General features: G+C 40.9%; 1 protein-coding gene across 6 annotated transcripts in view; it reads right to left on the reverse strand.

Moving 5' to 3' along the window:
• Positions 1-916: 916 nt before the first annotated feature.
• The window catches only part of gtf3c1 (general transcription factor IIIC subunit 1), a 28,624-nt gene continuing 12,555 nt past the window's right edge, over positions 917-16,985 (reverse strand). For all 6 annotated transcript variants that reach the window (XM_078950609.1, XM_078950606.1, XM_023958627.2 and 3 more), the window contains exons 20-40: positions 16,473-16,569; positions 15,616-15,799; positions 15,422-15,527; positions 13,930-14,062; positions 13,762-13,846; positions 13,565-13,626; positions 12,085-12,193; positions 11,859-12,001; positions 11,412-11,554; positions 11,248-11,332; positions 11,056-11,168; positions 10,927-10,986; positions 8,705-8,798; positions 8,369-8,538; positions 6,816-7,424; positions 6,505-6,644; positions 5,889-5,993; positions 5,516-5,805; positions 3,993-4,489; positions 3,736-3,922; positions 917-1,233 (exon numbers count right to left, since the gene is read on the reverse strand). In XM_078950609.1, the coding sequence (XP_078806735.1) occupies positions 1,024-1,233; positions 3,736-3,922; positions 3,993-4,489; positions 5,516-5,805; positions 5,889-5,993; positions 6,505-6,644; positions 6,816-7,424; positions 8,369-8,538; positions 8,705-8,798; positions 10,927-10,986; positions 11,056-11,168; positions 11,248-11,332; positions 11,412-11,554; positions 11,859-12,001; positions 12,085-12,193; positions 13,565-13,626; positions 13,762-13,846; positions 13,930-14,062; positions 15,422-15,527; positions 15,616-15,799; positions 16,473-16,569 (3,622 nt within the window). In that variant the 3' untranslated portion in view covers positions 917-1,023. The remainder of the gene's footprint in view (positions 1,234-3,735; positions 3,923-3,992; positions 4,490-5,515; positions 5,806-5,888; positions 5,994-6,504; positions 6,645-6,815; positions 7,425-8,368; positions 8,539-8,704; positions 8,799-10,926; positions 10,987-11,055; positions 11,169-11,247; positions 11,333-11,411; positions 11,555-11,858; positions 12,002-12,084; positions 12,194-13,564; positions 13,627-13,761; positions 13,847-13,929; positions 14,063-15,421; positions 15,528-15,615; positions 15,800-16,472; positions 16,570-16,985) is intronic.

The raw sequence follows: 16,985 nt of genomic DNA on the forward strand, positions 1-16,985 counted from the left end.
GGCACAGGACGTACACACATGATGCATTACGTGCAAAAGGTTAAGAAATGCTTAATGTCCTTAAGAAAACACCAAGGACATCTATAATCATAATCACATGTTTGCAGCAGAGGGAGAACCATGCAAAAGCTTCATCAGGGTACATCAATTTGAAAGCTCAGGTTGAGGAAAGACAGGTTCATAATGGAGTCAGATTGTGCCAGATGGCTGTTATTTCCGTCCTGAGCCCCCTGGTTTCCCAGATTCCTGGAATTGTTCTCAGATTTGAATTCTATGCGGCCTTTTTACAGCCAACCAGTGTTTTTTTCTTGCTCTTTGACAAACAACATTCAAAATATCAGATAGACCACTATAGAGCTTTGTCAAAAAGATCTTTGGTTTTGATGCAAAGTTTGGAATTAGAACTGGAGAGGAAGCATGTAGGCGACACTAAATCCAAAATCAACTTTTCCTCTTTGGCTCCTAGTAGGGATTTTCCCTCTGCTGGCCAGAATTATAGTGGGGGGGAAATGCATTTAAGCTCTTTGTTTCTCCTGAGAATAATTATGGAATTCAACTTTTGCCATATTAAAACATTTAATATGATGTTTACTGTAGCTACTCTACCTAAAGCAAAAACCTTAGTGATTATTGCGGAAGCTGGAAATAGCTGGAAAATAAATTCAGGCATCAAGGGTTTAACCTTTTGTACTCTCTGAGCTCACCCCAACACACAGTAAACAAAAATTCACTCCTATTTGCTTTCTATTTTGATTTATACATTTTTCATTGATCTTGTTCTAAAACATAAAAACTCAATTTTTGTGACTTTTGCAGCAAAAAGTAAATAAAATATATTGCTCAGAAATAAAGTAATAGTAAACATCAGCAATGTTACAACTTTAAATGTTTGTTTTTGAGCAAAAACTAATGCAAGTCAGCAATAATTATTTTTTTTATTTCAAACAGAAACACAATAACACAGTTTTTAAAAATATTCCCAGTGAAAGAAAAACTACACAATTGTAACGGTGAACTTGCTGATCAACAACAGTCGTTCCAGTGCCGTTCGTTGGGCAACACCTGACTGAGTCTCAGGCAGCAGCTGATGGTGGGCTCATAAAACACCTCGTCTGGTTCCCCAACTTCCCCTGCTCTGTTTGTTCTTGACTGGTGAGCAGAACGGCTAAACAGTGAGGGTTTGGGCTCTTTCACCAAACTTTTCTTTACCACGCACCCCAACTCCACGAGCGCCTGCAGAGAAAACCATTCAGGTTAGTTCACCTTTATCAGCATACTTTGGTTTACAGACTGACAAAAAAAAAATCATTTTGACTGGATTTCCCTTTAAAAACTTAAAGACCCACTCCAATGAAAATCATGTATTTGGTTTTTAACCATGTTCTTGTAGTTTTTTTTTTTGATGGTGAAAATTAAGATTAAAACTGCGCTGCTAAGTATTTCTTCATTCAAATTGTTGAGAATCAGGAGCAGATGTTTGAAAAAGCTTTTAGCAGTGATGTAGAAAATACGCTGTGCGGTCACGGTTCAATGCTCCGATGCATCGATCTACAGACAAACAGATCCAAGTGCGTCTTTGTTTTCCTCGTCAGAGCTGACATCTGGCCTAAAGCTGTACGGCTGGATAGATCCAATACTGCTCGTCATTTTTGGTGCACTGCTAATACTAGGTTGAAGGTTTGAGGTTCTGTAAGCTTGTGGAAGAGCGTGCAAACAGATGGGTGACAGGAAGTGGGGACGGGGTTGCTCCATGCCAACGGTTACGCTCTCAACTCAGAGGAATTTTTAATGAACTCCTGCCGCTCTGTGGAAACTATGTCCTAGAAAACAACACAGGTTTTTTTTTATTTTTCCCTGAAAATGACAATCAATCAAAAGATGACTGAGAACGCTTTTACAATAGATCAAAAGATGATGGAGAGGGTCTTAATGAGATTTCCACAGATCGATCTGTTCATCACTTTTGCTTCAAACCTCCCAAAAAGCAGAAAAAATACTAAGAATAATACACTTCTTTTTGCAGCAAACTCTTTAGTACAGGGGTCGGGAACCTATGGCTCGCGAGCCATATATGGCTCTTTTGATGGTCACATGTGGCTCGCAGACAAATCTTTAATACTTTTTTTTTTTTCATTAGACCAGTCCTTCTCGGGCACGATGCGATGCCAGAGGCGCGCAGTAGTAGCGGTGCTTGGAGAGAAAACTATCAGTTTACTATAATCTATTACTTCATAGAGTTGGTACCACCCGGAAACCTGTGAATTGCCGTGCCTAAAACGGCGCGCTCCCGTCTCTGAGGAAGAGCGCGCAGTTGAGGGGACGGGATGTGTGAGGAAGAGGGGGGGGGGCAGCAGGTGAATCGCGCAGGGATGGTAAAAACGTAAACCCGCTGCCCGTCACTCACTGCAGCGTGTGAGTGTGTGTTTGGCTCCATGTCTGCATGTGAGCAGTCTGTCTCACATCTACAGAACATTCAGACCTAAGATCCCGTTTAAAGTATCAACGCCTGCATGAAGCAGAAACTCACCACGTATCAACCAGACCAGACCATCAGCAAAACTACCACGAGAAATACTCATCATTTATTAGCAACAGCATAACAATGTTATTAAAAAGAATCCACAGACTTATTGTACTTTAAAAGTGTTGAAAAAGATTTCACACTAGTTGGTTTAAAGGCATAGGTATGCGTTTGTGAACACTATCTGTTTTGTGTACATGTTGACATGTGAACATTTTTTGCAGCTAGCAGGTGTGTTGATAACATTTGAGTGTGTGTGGACAGGCCCCGCCCTTTTTGTACTGCATTTGAACCGTACCGTAATGATAAACAACCAGTAAACCTGTCTGCTCCATGCTGCTTCATGGTCTTACCCCCCCTCTCACTATCACCCCCCCCCCCTCTGACATCCCTCTCTCTTCTTCCCTTCTTTCCTTTTCCGTCCGGTCCAACATCAAAGATTTTCAATCATGGTTGAAATGAATAAAGTTTGGCCTCAATTACAAAAGGGGTTTATTCAGTCATACCTTTGGTTTGTCTGAAGATGAATAACCCCTCTTGTTAAAGTAAAATATGTCCAACACAAGAGGCCCTCAGCTCTCATCTGCCTGCCTAGCTGTTGGACAGGACAAGTTAAAAAATAAATAAATAAATAAAAGTGTTGAAATTACATCAAATACACACATTCATTTGTATTTTTAGTTTTAGACATATTGTCGCGGACTGAGTTTAACTTGGCTGTTGGGCCGCGTTATAAGTTCTGGAGTTCATTGAACGCATCGAGCAGAGATCTGATTGGCTCTCAGTTCTGTCGCTCAGCTTGTTAGGTAGTTTGGACCAATGGGGTTCACCTATGGGCCGAATAAGGGAAATGGGAGGGCTGGAGCGGGAGGGGGGAATATAAAGTTGGGAGAAGCGCTCTCATCTTGGCGGGAGAGAATAAGGAGTTGCTGAATTAATTGTACGGCGTTTGTTAGGGGTCTGCATTAACCAGAATAAAAAACCCTAAAAGAGGTTAAGTCTCCGTGCCTCAGTGTGGGAAAGGGACACTACATAATTGTATGGCTCTTTGGAAATGACATTCAAAAATATGTGGCGTTTATGGCTCTCTTGGCCAAAAAGGTTCCCGACCCCTGCTTTAGTAGAATGATTGGGGGATGCCCAAACGTATATGCAACCCCACCCAGCTTGATAATAAAGCTCGAAGCTTTCAGAAATCTGAAAGAGTGAAGTACCTGCACAAGGTCCAACACTGCGACTGGCTGCAGCACAGTCCTGTAATGCTCCAGCAGAGCCTGCTGCGTGAGTCCTGGCTGAGACATGATGTGGTACAGGAGACCTTCCAACATGCCCTTACACACGGCTCGGTTCACGCTGCCGTCAATTAGGCGCCATGGCCGGCTGATGAAGCTCAGGCTCTCCCTGCGAGGAGTAAGCAGGATGAATAAAAAGGCTACATCATTTTCTAAGTGTCATAAAAGCAAATTCTTACTCTTCCTTATCTTGTGGAGAACATTCCTCTTCAAGTTTTTCCCTCCTGTCCTTTCTGGTGTTTGACTCACTCAACTGATCCACCTGCTTCCTGGTTTCCAGCACCTCCTTCCCAACCTCTTCCTGTTCATCCATAAGCTGAGCCTGGGCTACTTCCTGCTCTTCAGCTCCCTCAGACTTCTCCAGCTGTTCTTCCAGTTTCTCCTCTTCATTGGGTTTCTCTCCTGCGTCCACGTTCACCGCGTCTGCTCCGTTTTCTTGGTGCACAGCAGGTCTTTTTGATGGTGGTCCTTCCCGATGCTGTTCTCTGCTGCTTCTTTTACGAAGGAAGGGGATGTTGTGCTGGCCCTTCATAAAGGGGGGCTTCTCTGAGGGTGAGTGGGGCACAGGGGGATGCTGGGAGTTCACAGTGAGCAGCCACGGTTCAGCGTGCTGCATCAGCACCCACCTCACACCCAGACCTCCAACTCTGACCAGCTGGCCTCCTTCCTGTAAATCCTGAAGGACACAGAGATTGAAGCTGGACGTCAAAACTGAAATACGGAGCTGATCACCGTTCTGATGTACATGTTCTTCACTTGACATCATTTCAAGAAATTGATTTCATTTTTTCTTTTTTTCTGCAAAATTTGTTTTGTTTAGTAATAAAAAAGTTTACCAAAAACTAGCAGTTTACAGTGGACAAAAGTGGAGCTTCAGCTTTGACATTTGGGGTTTGTACATCAAAAATTACCAAAAGAAAAGTTCTCGCCTTAAAAAACAACAAGAACAGGAGACAGGAAATGGAAAAATCCATTCATGACCTTGATTTATGAATTTCGCCTTGTGGCATTTTTTGAACCGTACCCCACATAAAAATATCCGATTTTTTTCAGCATTCAGATTTTTTTACACTTTAGCACATCTGATGCTTCAAGAAAATGAATTTACTAAAAAAAAAAAAAAAAAAAATCATAAAAAACGGTCTGTTTTTAATGTCACAAGAGTTTAAATATTTAATTATTTAGATTTCTGAGGGGAAAAATAATTCAGTGCAGACAGAAAGGTTATGATTTTTTCTGTCAATCTGTAATGGTCTGAAATCTTTGAGGACTACTACAAAATAAAAGCCAAGACATAGAAATGTGCTCTTATTTTGTTAGCAGATAAGAGTACACTTTTTCAAGTAGAAGTGTATAAGACAAACAAAGGCATGTATTATGAAACCTAAACGCCCAGCCAGGAGACAGAAGAGGAGCCTTCGCCTTCCAAAAAAAGAAAGCTACATTTAATAGACATTACTTCTTTTTTGCACCATGAGTGTGGAAAGGGGAGAGGATGATGACACCTGTGTGATGTACAAAGTTATGCGTGTCAAAATAAAAGCTTAGGATTCGTATCATCATGTCTGTTCCTCCTTCATCGTAGTTTTGCGACAACAATCATCCGCCCACATTTGAAAGACCGGTCCGTTACAGTTTTGTGTGACGTCATACCGGTCCGTAACGTTAAAAAGGTTGGGGACCACTGCTCTAAAGAGTTTACCTTCAGATAAAGCTGCAGGGTTGTGGAGCGTCCCGACTGTGGCTCCAGCAGGTCCATGAAAACCCTGTAGATCTCACGTTCATCCAATCCCTTTTCCCCAGCTTCGTCCAAGCTTATCCTGAGTCGGGCGCACGCTTCAATGTCCTGCTGTGTGTATCCTTTTTCCTGGATCAGCACGCCGTTGCACTCCTCTGCGCTCAGTATACGACAGCAAGGGGAGCGGACGTGTCTGGTGAGGATGCGAGGCAGCAGGGAAGGCCCGCATTTAGTGAGGTCCAGGGAAGGAGAATCTAAGACGAGGAGAAGAAACGCAAAAGGCTGATTTTGTGCAGATCTAATGTTCTGATTGGATCAGGAGTGGGTTAAAACTTACTCTCCTCTGTGAACAGACGATGAGATGGAGTGCTGCGCAGCTGTAACCTTAGAGTACACGACTCGACCACGATGTTATCATTGGTGCTTAGGTTACGCATTTTAACTGGAAAAACAAAACAGCAATGCTTTATGAATGTGAGCAAATGATCTTAAATCATCAATTCATTATGAACAGGTAAAAACTGTCCCCAAAAATAAAAGAGTGATTGAAATGTTGTTGGTTAAAACCTTTAAAGATGTACATCTATAACCAGAAAGGCAGGAAAATAGTCAAAATTGTCTATATCTTAATGCAACAGAGGACGTATGTAGCAGACAAAAGCACCAGCATTTTTACATTAGACTTACTGCATGACTTAAAACTGCAAATTTAGATTTGCAGAACTTCAGAACATATAGTTCTTTTTTTTCTTAAAGACATTTTATACTTCCATTTTGATAGTTAAGGGAAAACCTACATCCCATTTTAATTTTGAGGGTCAATGATTTAAACCACCTGCAGACGTTTTGCAGGGGATGAAGATAAAACTCTCTAAAGTTAAGGCAAACTGAAAGCTAAAAATAAAATAAAAACAATCCGTGGACCTTAGCGCACACTTTGAATGATTCCGTACCGATACCAGGTGAGTAGTAGCCCTGCATCATCAGGTAGTTGGTGTGTGACGCCTGGTGTGCTGTAACTTGGAGCTTTTTTCTCCCTTCATTGTCCCCATCTTCATCTTCATCATCATCTTCTTCTTCCAATGCAGCCATACTGAAAAGAAAAAAAAATCTTGGTCTATATATATTTCATCATGTTTCGTTCGTCATGTTTGCTATTAGTGTGATTCTGATGAAAATGTTCAGGTTTTTTGTCAATTGTGTTGCATATTCACAAAAGTTTGTGTCAAAAACAACACACTGTACAGGTTTAAAGCCATCGCACCTCTTTACAAAATCGTTGTCCACCAGGGTGCTGTCAACCACCACGATGGGCTTAGGAATGGACACGTGCACACTCAGGAGCCCCAGAGTCATCAGGCTGAGCGAAGCCACACAGGCTCCCCCTGGAGAGCTGAGCGAGAACTGCAGCATGTCTGACGCATCTGAGGGAGGATGAGGAGCTTGAACGACTGGCGATTCAGGCGGACCGTCTCCGCGCTCGCCACTCAATGGAGCATCATCCGATCCAGTTGTCAGCGCACCAGCTTGGCTTTCTGGAGATTCTGACATGCGCGTTTCCTCTGTTTTTTCCTCGTTCACACCTGCCACCTTCAGTTCCTCCTTTTCCTCTACTCTTCTTTGATCGTCTTCTCCTTCCTTGAAGGATTCAGCATTCGTAGCCGCTGGATGTTGAACCTTTTTGTCGTCCAGACTTTTTTTTGCTGATTCCGCCTTTCTTTCTGACGTTTCCTCCCCACTCCGAGACCTACTCTCTGTTTCATGGTAGAAGGTCGTGGCAGGCCTCTCATCTCCAGTTTTGTAGGTAAGAAGACTCCTCAAGAAGCAGAAGGATTCGGTGCACAGTGATTGAGGAAAGCGCCATGAAAACCACCTGAGAAGATGCAAGAAAATAAGCTGCAGCTAAGACGTTCTTCAAATTTGCAAAGATGAAGTTAATAAATACTATGACTACAACTCAAAGATTGTTCGAGGCATCACAGTTTGAGACACACAAAAGTGAGTGTGTTTTGTCCGTAAAGGATGAATACATAACCTTTTAAAAAACATCATTGTTATTTCTCGTGCGTTAGTTTATTTTATGATAGTTTTTTTTCCAATAAAATGAATTTAAAATGAGTTTGAAGCACCCAAGACAATTCGCTTAGTGGGGATTTCTATGTTTTGGCAATCCAGTGTTGGGGTTAACGGATTACAAAGGAGAGCGCCTGAATGTTTCAAAATGCTTTATTTCATTCTTTCTGACAGTCTGCACTGCAGCACTGCATATCTGTTTTTACACACACTGAATCAAACCCGTATTTCACCACTTTTTGCCACGATCTCGATTTTTTTGCGGAGTATTGTACATGTACATTATTTTTTCTCATGCATGTTTGCACTGACCAGTGAGCGGCTCTCATTTCACTGTATGCGCGTGTGATGCGAATTGTACATGTGTATAGTGACAATGAAGGCATTCTATTCTATTCTATTCTTCTATGTCCGTTTTATCCATCAGGTCGGTGAATTTGATTATTTTGCTGTGAAGTCCAGCCGAACTCCTGCTCGCGTTGCTTTCGGCAGTTTGACTAAAGCTCCACTGACCCTCGTGGCTTCATCCTTTCTTACCTGAACCCCCCCACAATAGCTGGAAAGGTTCAATGATTGGCCACAATTGTACAGCAAAGCTAAATAGAATGCAAGTGATTGACATGTCTAAAACGGAGCACTAAAATCCATGTTTTTCTTCTGTACCACTAACTAGCTCCATATCCATTAGCAGCTTTACAAACTTTGGCACCGAGTTTCAGTATCCCGTGGCGTCTAGTGGCGTACCTGTAGAAGGACTGGGACAGCTGGTAGGACATGGGCAGAATAGGCATGCCTCGGCTTTTCTTCACGGATGTCTTTTGAAGGCGGCGGCGGTTGATCAGACGTCTTTTCCTGCACTGGAGGAACACTCGACACAGCAGCTCCTGGTCGTATTTGTTGTACATGTGAAACGTCTACAAAACAATTCAGATGAACATTTTTTATGCTTGAGAGTCAAACAAAATAATTGAATTTTGGGGTACAACTTTAAAATTCTACAAACAAAAGAAATACTAACTCCAGCTGTAAACCGTTTGTGTTTCTCTTGAGCTTTAAAGATTTTAGAACGGTAGACGGTACCTGAAAAGATCTGGAAGACTTCATTTGGGCGCTGGTCATAGCCAGGGTGCTCTGGATCAAGTTATGCAGAACTATGGTATGAATGTCCATTTGGCTGTAGGAGAAACAAACCAACAGGAAGCAGGAGAATCACACTAGTGTCCTTTTGGCAGGTAAGAGCGCCCTCTAGAGGACAATACACATGAGAGGAAAGTTTGGACAGAACAGCCTTTTGAGACCGTCTTTCAGGAACAACATTCTGAGGCAAAGGCAGCTGTGAAAGTTACTTTGGGGGAATTTGAGTATTTTTTTAAAAATAGATGGTTCAACTGTCTTAATCTGTTGCCTCAATCTAATCTCCATCTATCTATTGACAACAGCTTTTTTACATTTTAAATTTATTGTGTTTTTTATTCTGTCGGGCAGCCTGCCTTTCTCAACAGTGTCCTGCCGAAAACCAGATCGACTGACGGTTCGGCAGGGATTTGAACCCCCAATCAACCCATTGTCAAACATTTCTTAAAGAGAAGAAATCATTTTGTATCTCAGTGACAAAAACTACAGGATAAACAGCCAAATGAAGAATTTCAATTATCAGGTCATGTCAATATAGGAATTGTTTTTCTAAGAAAGTGGACTTTAAAGGGTTTTATAAATAAGTTGTCAGCCCATTCAAGCACAGACTGGGATATTTACCGTAAATTCCGGACTACAAAGCGCACCCGATTACAAGCCGCACCCACCCATATTCACGTGTTTGACTGCTTATATACATATACAAGCCGCGTCAGAGTACAAGCCGCACATGTGATAGCCGATATTGTCATCCTGGCAGATCACGCCCAGCATCCCAGAGTGAATGCAATACATTAGCACATTGTGGGTGGTGCCAATTATGCCTCTGGGTCACGTATTTGAGTGTATCGACATCTGTCAAACAGCATGGACCTCTATTCTGTTCACAAGTCCCTCAGTTATGGTGTTTTTATTTCATTTTTTTTTTTACTTATTGACAATCTAGGTATCTAACATAAAATTACAAACAGTAACCATATAATCAACATTACATCCCTCAGTTATAATGAGGAAATTTACATCCGCGATTCCACATCTCCCATGAGTCTTAGGGGCTAAAGGCGGGGCCAACGCCCGGCTCGCCATTCTGTTGTACGTGTTTAAGAATGAGCAAGTAGCAGCAGTGCATGGAGGGGTGAACGGGAAAAGCTCTCCTTCCGCTTGTGTCGCAGCAGCGTTATGGGAGTAACAGGACTGGTTAGAAAACACAACGGTAAAATAAAGCAGCGGCGACTGAAAAGCGCGCGCCTCAGCGCGATACGCGCGCCTCAGTGCGGCGCGTGCGTCAGAATTCAGAAGCCTCTGCACTCCGCCGACGCCTCTGCGCTCCGCTCCCGCCCCGCGCGCTCCTTGTCTCCCCTTCCTATCTACTCCGACACCTCTGGCCAGGGCGGCTTCAAGGAGGAGCACTTCGTCCCCGTTGCGCCGGTGGATGGAGCAAATCGTTTCTGTGCAAAGCAATCGGACTGAATACTGTACGTTTTGTGTATGAGGGGCGGGTGCGTTGTTACGTGTGGGAGCCATCAGACTGCCATCGGCCCCGCAGCTCAATCAGCAGGAGAAGATGTCTCCAGATTACACGCAGGCTGTGAGTTTTTCAAAGCAAAATTCCGCTTTTACGGTTTCCTTAGAAACCGTAAACTGAGTGTAAATTCACTCCATGCGCTGTTCTCTCCGTCACGCAGCAAACCGGCTTTTCCAAACCCGTTGGTGACGGTGGACTTTTTTACGCTGCTTTTAACGATTGCTTTTAACTTGAAAGCTTCATCATAATGTAGCGGCGATCACGTGCACGTTGGGTGTAATGGCCCCAAAGGATTCTGGGATGCGGCCGGGCATGCGTGTTTCGTTTTGTTGAACCATGACTGAAGTGTCTAAGACCTGAAGTCAACTCCATGCTGTTTGGCTGCTAAGAGGTGTGTTGAATAAAAATGCCTTGAGCTTGGTGTTAGATAGAGAATTCAAACTATTCACTGAGTTCGAAAATACGTACATGGCGGCCGCTAATTAAATCCATAAATTAGCCGCGTCACTTAAAAAGCCGCAGGGCTGTAAGCGCAGGAAAAAAGTAGCGGCTTGTAGTCCGGAAATTACGGTAGATTAGAGGTTTGTGCCACACCTCTGTAAACTGAACTTTTCCTCAACTAGTCAGAACCAAAAAAGCTTACCAGGTGAGGGTGTCTTGGAGCGGCATGCGTGTTCCACTGTCTATTGCAGAGACCTTAAACCTGGAAAACAGAGTTGCATTTAGCATAGATCCTTGTTTCCAATCTCTGGATCTCGTCATCTTTTCATACCGAGAGAAAAGTTCCTGCTTGGAGTCGGGAATGGTAACACCGTCAGTGTTCATGACAGAGCTGAACTTCTCCCTGAGGAGCTTGACGTATTCTGAAAACACTTTGGCACAATCCTGGAAGCACAAAAAAGAGGAATTTATTTATTTCTCAAGTCAGAAGCAGAAGGGAGGAACTGCATCAGCGTCCACACACCTCTGCTTTGTTGGGGTCGGCAGGTTTCTTCTCTTCCAAGTGTTTCATCAAAGTTTTATCCTGCTGAACCTCAGCCAGACAGATCCTGCAACCAACACCTTCATGAGTCAATTGTGCAGACGAAAACCAGTCAAGACGTTCAGGCTTTCCTCATCTGCTCCCACCTGTAGTTTAGAAGCGTCTGAGGATTTTTCAGAATGTATTTTGAGCGACGGCCAACAGCGATGGAGGTTTTGTCCTCTGAGATCTTAAACGCTGCGTGCAGCATGTCTCTCACCACACAGTAGGGCACAAACGGCCTTTTCAACTGCAAGACGGAAAAAAGGATTTTGGCGGTTTAAAAAGAAAAACTAATGGAAAACATTAGCAAAAATACAGTGAAGAAATTATGTGAATTTACATTAAGAAGTGGTACAAAACAACACCTTTTGATGGTCAGCATTAACAACGTCACAACTAGACAATGCAGTAAAAAGGGAAAACCTTTTGGATGCATTTTTCGATCCAACAGTCCAAAATGCAGGAAATGTCGGGAATTTTTACAAATAGAATTGGCCTTTTCTGTCTCTTCCTTCACATTTTGTTTTTGTGCGAGTTATTGGTGTTTGTACCTTGTTGTTCAGAAGGCGGGAGGCCACGGAGCAGAGCATAATCAGTGCATCCTCCTTAGCAGACCAGTACACTCTTTGTTTGGTCATCATCTTCAAAGCCTTGTGGTCGGTTTCATCGTGAGCATTGGAGCGTTTCTTGGCCTCTAGAACATAAATCGCTCAAACGTCAGATTTTCAGACTTTATCAGACAAGTACAATCTGTCTAAAGAACTAGTTAAAGCTTACGTTTTCTCTTCTTAGGCGCCACTTTGACAACTTCCTTTTTTAACCTCTTCCTTTTCTGTCCTTTTCCTCCGATCACCTTCTGGTTTCTGGAAGCTGGTTCAACCCCCACCTGAGAGTAAAACCCAACAGGATATATTGTATACATGGAATTGACCACTCTGGGAAACCAAAGAAGACTGACTAAAAAACATAACTGTCTTCTGAGCACAGATACCAGTTTATTCAGACATAGTTAAACATTTCCAACTCTAATGCTGCAAAAGCTTGAAAGTCTCTTCATCTATCTAATCTATCTATATCCCCAGGCTGTGTCCCACCAAGGTGGGGTAGCCTAGACAGGGCACACATTCTTACCTCCCTCCTTCTCTTCCCCAAACCCTCCTCCTTCAGTGTGTGTGTGTGACTGGTCTAAGCCACACCACACTGCACCAGGGTCAGCTGCACAGTCCACTGTGCTCCTCATACTTGTAGTATAAGTGTATTAAGTTGGTAGATATACAAAAATTATTTTTTGAGATTTTATTTTTTTAAATCGTGAATATTAAGTGTTGTGGCCATCAATTCTGAAGTAAAAATCGATGAAAATGATAGAATTCGTTTTTTCCTAAAGGTGTGGCAAAAGCAAAACTATTATCAGTGCTGAGAATCTGGTTTAAAAAACTGATGAAATAAAAGTGAGCCTTCAATGGCTGTGCATCTTTCCCTGTAACATCATTCATGGCTAACAAATTAATACATAAAAAATACGATACAGTCACATCGTTTTACCTAGATAGATACAATCTAGATATGTATTATTCATTAGGCATTTTGAGTCTTTTAGACAGTTTTGTTCTTTGTGGCTAGAAAGGTGTGTCACACTAGTTCATTATTATTGTATTGTAAAAACAAAGGTTTGTTTAGTGAGCAAAACACACATCCCTGACTGTGGTTCACCATCTGCCAATAGTAATCGATCCAACTTGTTGGAAGCTAGCTTGTGATTTGACGTTGAAGAGCACAACAGCAAGAGAAACAGAAACGTTTGGCCAGAAACCGATGACTTACTTCCAAATGGATTTTATTCCATTTTTACCCGCATAATCTTGCTTGTATCTGTGGGTTTGAACTGGCACTGCCGTCACTGTGAGTGCTACATCCATTTTTGATACATATGTGTATCCTTTACATTCCCAGAGTCTTCACATTTAGACAAATTACAGGAGAAACACATATTGTTGAAAACAAAAAGCTTTTAGTGTTTCTTCACCTCGTTACAGTTAATTCTTAATGATTCTCTTTCAAGTGTCTTTGTGTTTTATTGCACTTGAGGCATATTAAGCACTTTGTGTTGTCAATATAAATATGTTGACCAATTTTGACATGTCTTCAAATCTTTAATAAGTCCTAACATTTGAAAGATTGCTGGACAGTTGTTTCTGTTGCATAAAGCAGCAACGAATCAGGAACAATGACAAAAGTAAGTAATAAGAAGTCTTACTTTGAAGTTTTCTGTTGCCAGTGACCGCTTCATGGTCAAACACTGAGGTGAAACTGTTCCTTCTGGTAAAACAGAGACTTGTGGTAAGAATCAAGCTACAAATCTTATAGAGTGATAAAACTACGTCAGCTAGATCGTTATTGTCAGGATCAAATATTAAAACAAAATAAAGTTCTATTTTGCTCTATGTGACTTACCAGCTTGTAGAGCAGCTCTGAGAGGTTTACTCACAAGGTTCTTCAGCCTCATCTTGATCTGTGGGTCCTCTGCACCACAAAGCCTCTGTACACAAGGTTCAGTCCACAGCCTCATCAGTCGAGAACTTTCCACACGTCAGCGTGTGAATGAGCAGTTTGAATCAGTACCTTTTTAAGTTCAAGCAGATGATTTGTCCAGTACCAGTTTCGCTTCAAATGACTGAAGAATTCAGAGTCCAGGCCTCCAGCTCCTCTGCCATCGCCTGGTATGGAACCATCGTCACACACTTCAAAACTGCCACTGGCAACACAGACGGCAAGAAAACAGTGACTTCATAAAACCCAAACTCATTTCAGGAACACGGAGGAGTAAAGTCAAACTTAAAGCAGATGAAATTTGTGGCTTTGTCAGTTGAACTCTGGAGGAAAAAAAAAAAAAAAAGCAAAAATCACAACAGTGTTGCAGCCATCAGGAAAGCCCAAATTCAGAGGAAACCACGCGATACATTTAAACCTCATTGTTATTTGATAAATAATCCACACTTGGACAGATAAAGTATTTATAACTTTAAATGGATGTTGAGAAGCAGTTTGCGGCAACTATATAAAAAAAAAATTAAAAAGGTAAATAATAACAGGGGTGCAGGTATTAGTTTTCTTTTTCCTGTCTATTTCGAGCAATTAAACTTTCTTTGATGATCATTACACTTAAAGGATCCAATGTTCCACGTGTGTGTGTGTGTGTGTACTGCATGTATAAATGCAAATAAGTCTACATATTAGGGCTGCACGATCTGAGGAAAACTCGCGACATATGACATTAGTGATCAATATTGCGATGATGATGTAACTTGCAATAAATTAACAAATGGCAAAAACAACAAAAAACCATTTCCATTTAAGTTTAATTTAAATAGGAGTCAAAATACCTTAAATTATTCTCCAAATGACCGTCGTCTAATTAGGAGGGCAACATCTAACATTAAAGCTCCATCCGATTGGTCAAATGCATAAAGGGATTTATTCAATTCATTAAATAGTTAAAGTTGCCATAAGATAAGAGTCATCTTACTTTCCGAGAAGTAAAATGAGAAGCTAAAATAACTAATATTTTATAAGAAAATCGTTCTTTAGTGTGCCAAAAAAAAATATTATTATTTAAATGGATATAGCTCACACTGAAAGGTTTGAGAAAAGCAGGATATAGGCTCTTTAACTATATTTATGCTGTTTTTAGCCCAAATCAAAAAACCTGTAGTGTTTCTAGGACAGTTTCTAGAGAGTGACAGTAGTTGATCATAATTCTCCTCTGAGTTGTTGGCGTAAAGCGACCTCACCCCTTTTCCCCTCCTCGAGCTTGGAGAAGGATGCTTGTGTACCGCCCTATGTATTTTCTACACCACAAATAAGATTTTATGTTTATTTTTTCATAATACCTTTTTTCTTCTGACCCTGAATTACAACACTGAGGTGAAGAAACACTCATAAAGCAATTTTGAGCTTTTTTTTTGTCCTCCGTCATCAGAAAAATGACACAAGAACATGTTCAAATCAGCAAAAACATTTGAATCAGAGTGACTCTTTAAACTGAACCAATAAACTTTAATCAATAGTAGATAATTTGAAGGTGGAAGCATTTTTCTAGTAGAACTCCACCTACCGCAGCAGATGTGCAAATTTGAGAAACACCTTGCGGTCTTGAACAATGTGGGGCTCATGCAAAGCGGCTTCCTCTTTCGTTGGATTTCTTTTGTTACGAATGACACCTTAATAAAAAAGAGAAAGAAATGTAATGGGAAGTGTCAAACGCACAAGTGCACACACAGAGGCCTGTATGGTTGTTCAGGTTTTTACCTAAAGGCGTATCGAGGCAAATACACATCAGGTCAAACCAAAAGCTGCCCACATCGTCAGCGGTGCTGAAAGTGTAGCGGCGCCTCTCAAAGGGTTTGTCCGGCGGCTCTTTGACCAGCCAGTAGTGAGGTTCTGCGTGGGTGGTGTCAACAATGGTAGCATTGCGTTTCAGATACACAAACATCTAGAATAAAGAAAGGACATTTGGCAGGTCACACTTGATAAAAATAAAACTAGCTTAGACAAGATGAGGAAGAAAAGATAGGCTTACTAAAAATAACTCAAAATATTCCCTCATTTTTAATTTGAAAATACAAACTTTTCCTTCTATCATGTCAGTGTTTTTAAAAGTCTGTGGGAAAAATTCAACTTTACTATACACTTTTTTATTAAAAGTAACAAACATTTGATATTAATTTTTAACATTTCTGAATACAAATAAAATGATTTCCCAGCCATAATAATTAAAAACTAAGCAAAAACAACTGAAGTAATAGTCTGAAACAGCAAAGTTAAAACGATGGAGAAAATGGTCACATTTAACAAATTTACGTGTAATTTTGGAAAATAATTATTACAGAAGAAAAACATTTGAGGTATTTAATCCCACGCATGTTTAAAAAGAAACAAGATTTATTTTACAGACTTTTTATGTCTGTAATCTAAATGTTGTTTTTTTTACAATAAAACTTTTCTTTCAAAAAAAAAAGGCCTAATATGAGTTTTTCTAAAAAAAACTCGTTTCAATGTATTTAGATTTGGGTAACCCAGAGGAACAATACTGAAATGCTAAACATTTTTACGATTTTTACGTTTTATTTTTTAGAACGGCTCATTGGAATGTGGTGGATCAGTACCTGGTCTCGCTCCATAAACTTCTCTGCAATCCCAAACTGCAGCAGACCCATGTAAATCAATTTTTGCAGGTTCTCAGTTAACAAGGAGATATATCTCCTACAAAGAAGCAAATTCTCAGTTTCATCATTGTTATTAATATGGAGAGAGCTTATGAAATGACATTATTAAGCTTCAAAGTCATTAATAGGATTTGCTGGGAATCTCACATTAAATGTATACAAAACAAAATCATCTTTGATGGTGAAGGTGAGACAGGTTTTGAATTAGAAAACACAACATTTATATGTATGTGCCCATTAATTTTGCCGTACTTAGGTTATGGTCTTAAAAATGTTCACTTCAATCAATACAAACTTCTAAAAAATAAAATAAAATAAAAAAAAACACTGCTACCTTCTACCAGGCAGCCATTTGACAAGATAATGTTGCAATAATTATTAAACTAGGACACCAAGATCAAACCAGCTCATCATTCATTCATTTTTATTCCTTAAAAATATTAATTCAGTGGA

The sequence above is a fragment of the Oryzias latipes genome, chromosome 1, assembly GCF_053564925.1.
Source record: "Oryzias latipes strain Hd-rR chromosome 1, Olatipes_Hd-rR_3.1".
Taxonomy (NCBI): Eukaryota; Metazoa; Chordata; class Actinopteri; order Beloniformes; family Adrianichthyidae; genus Oryzias; species Oryzias latipes.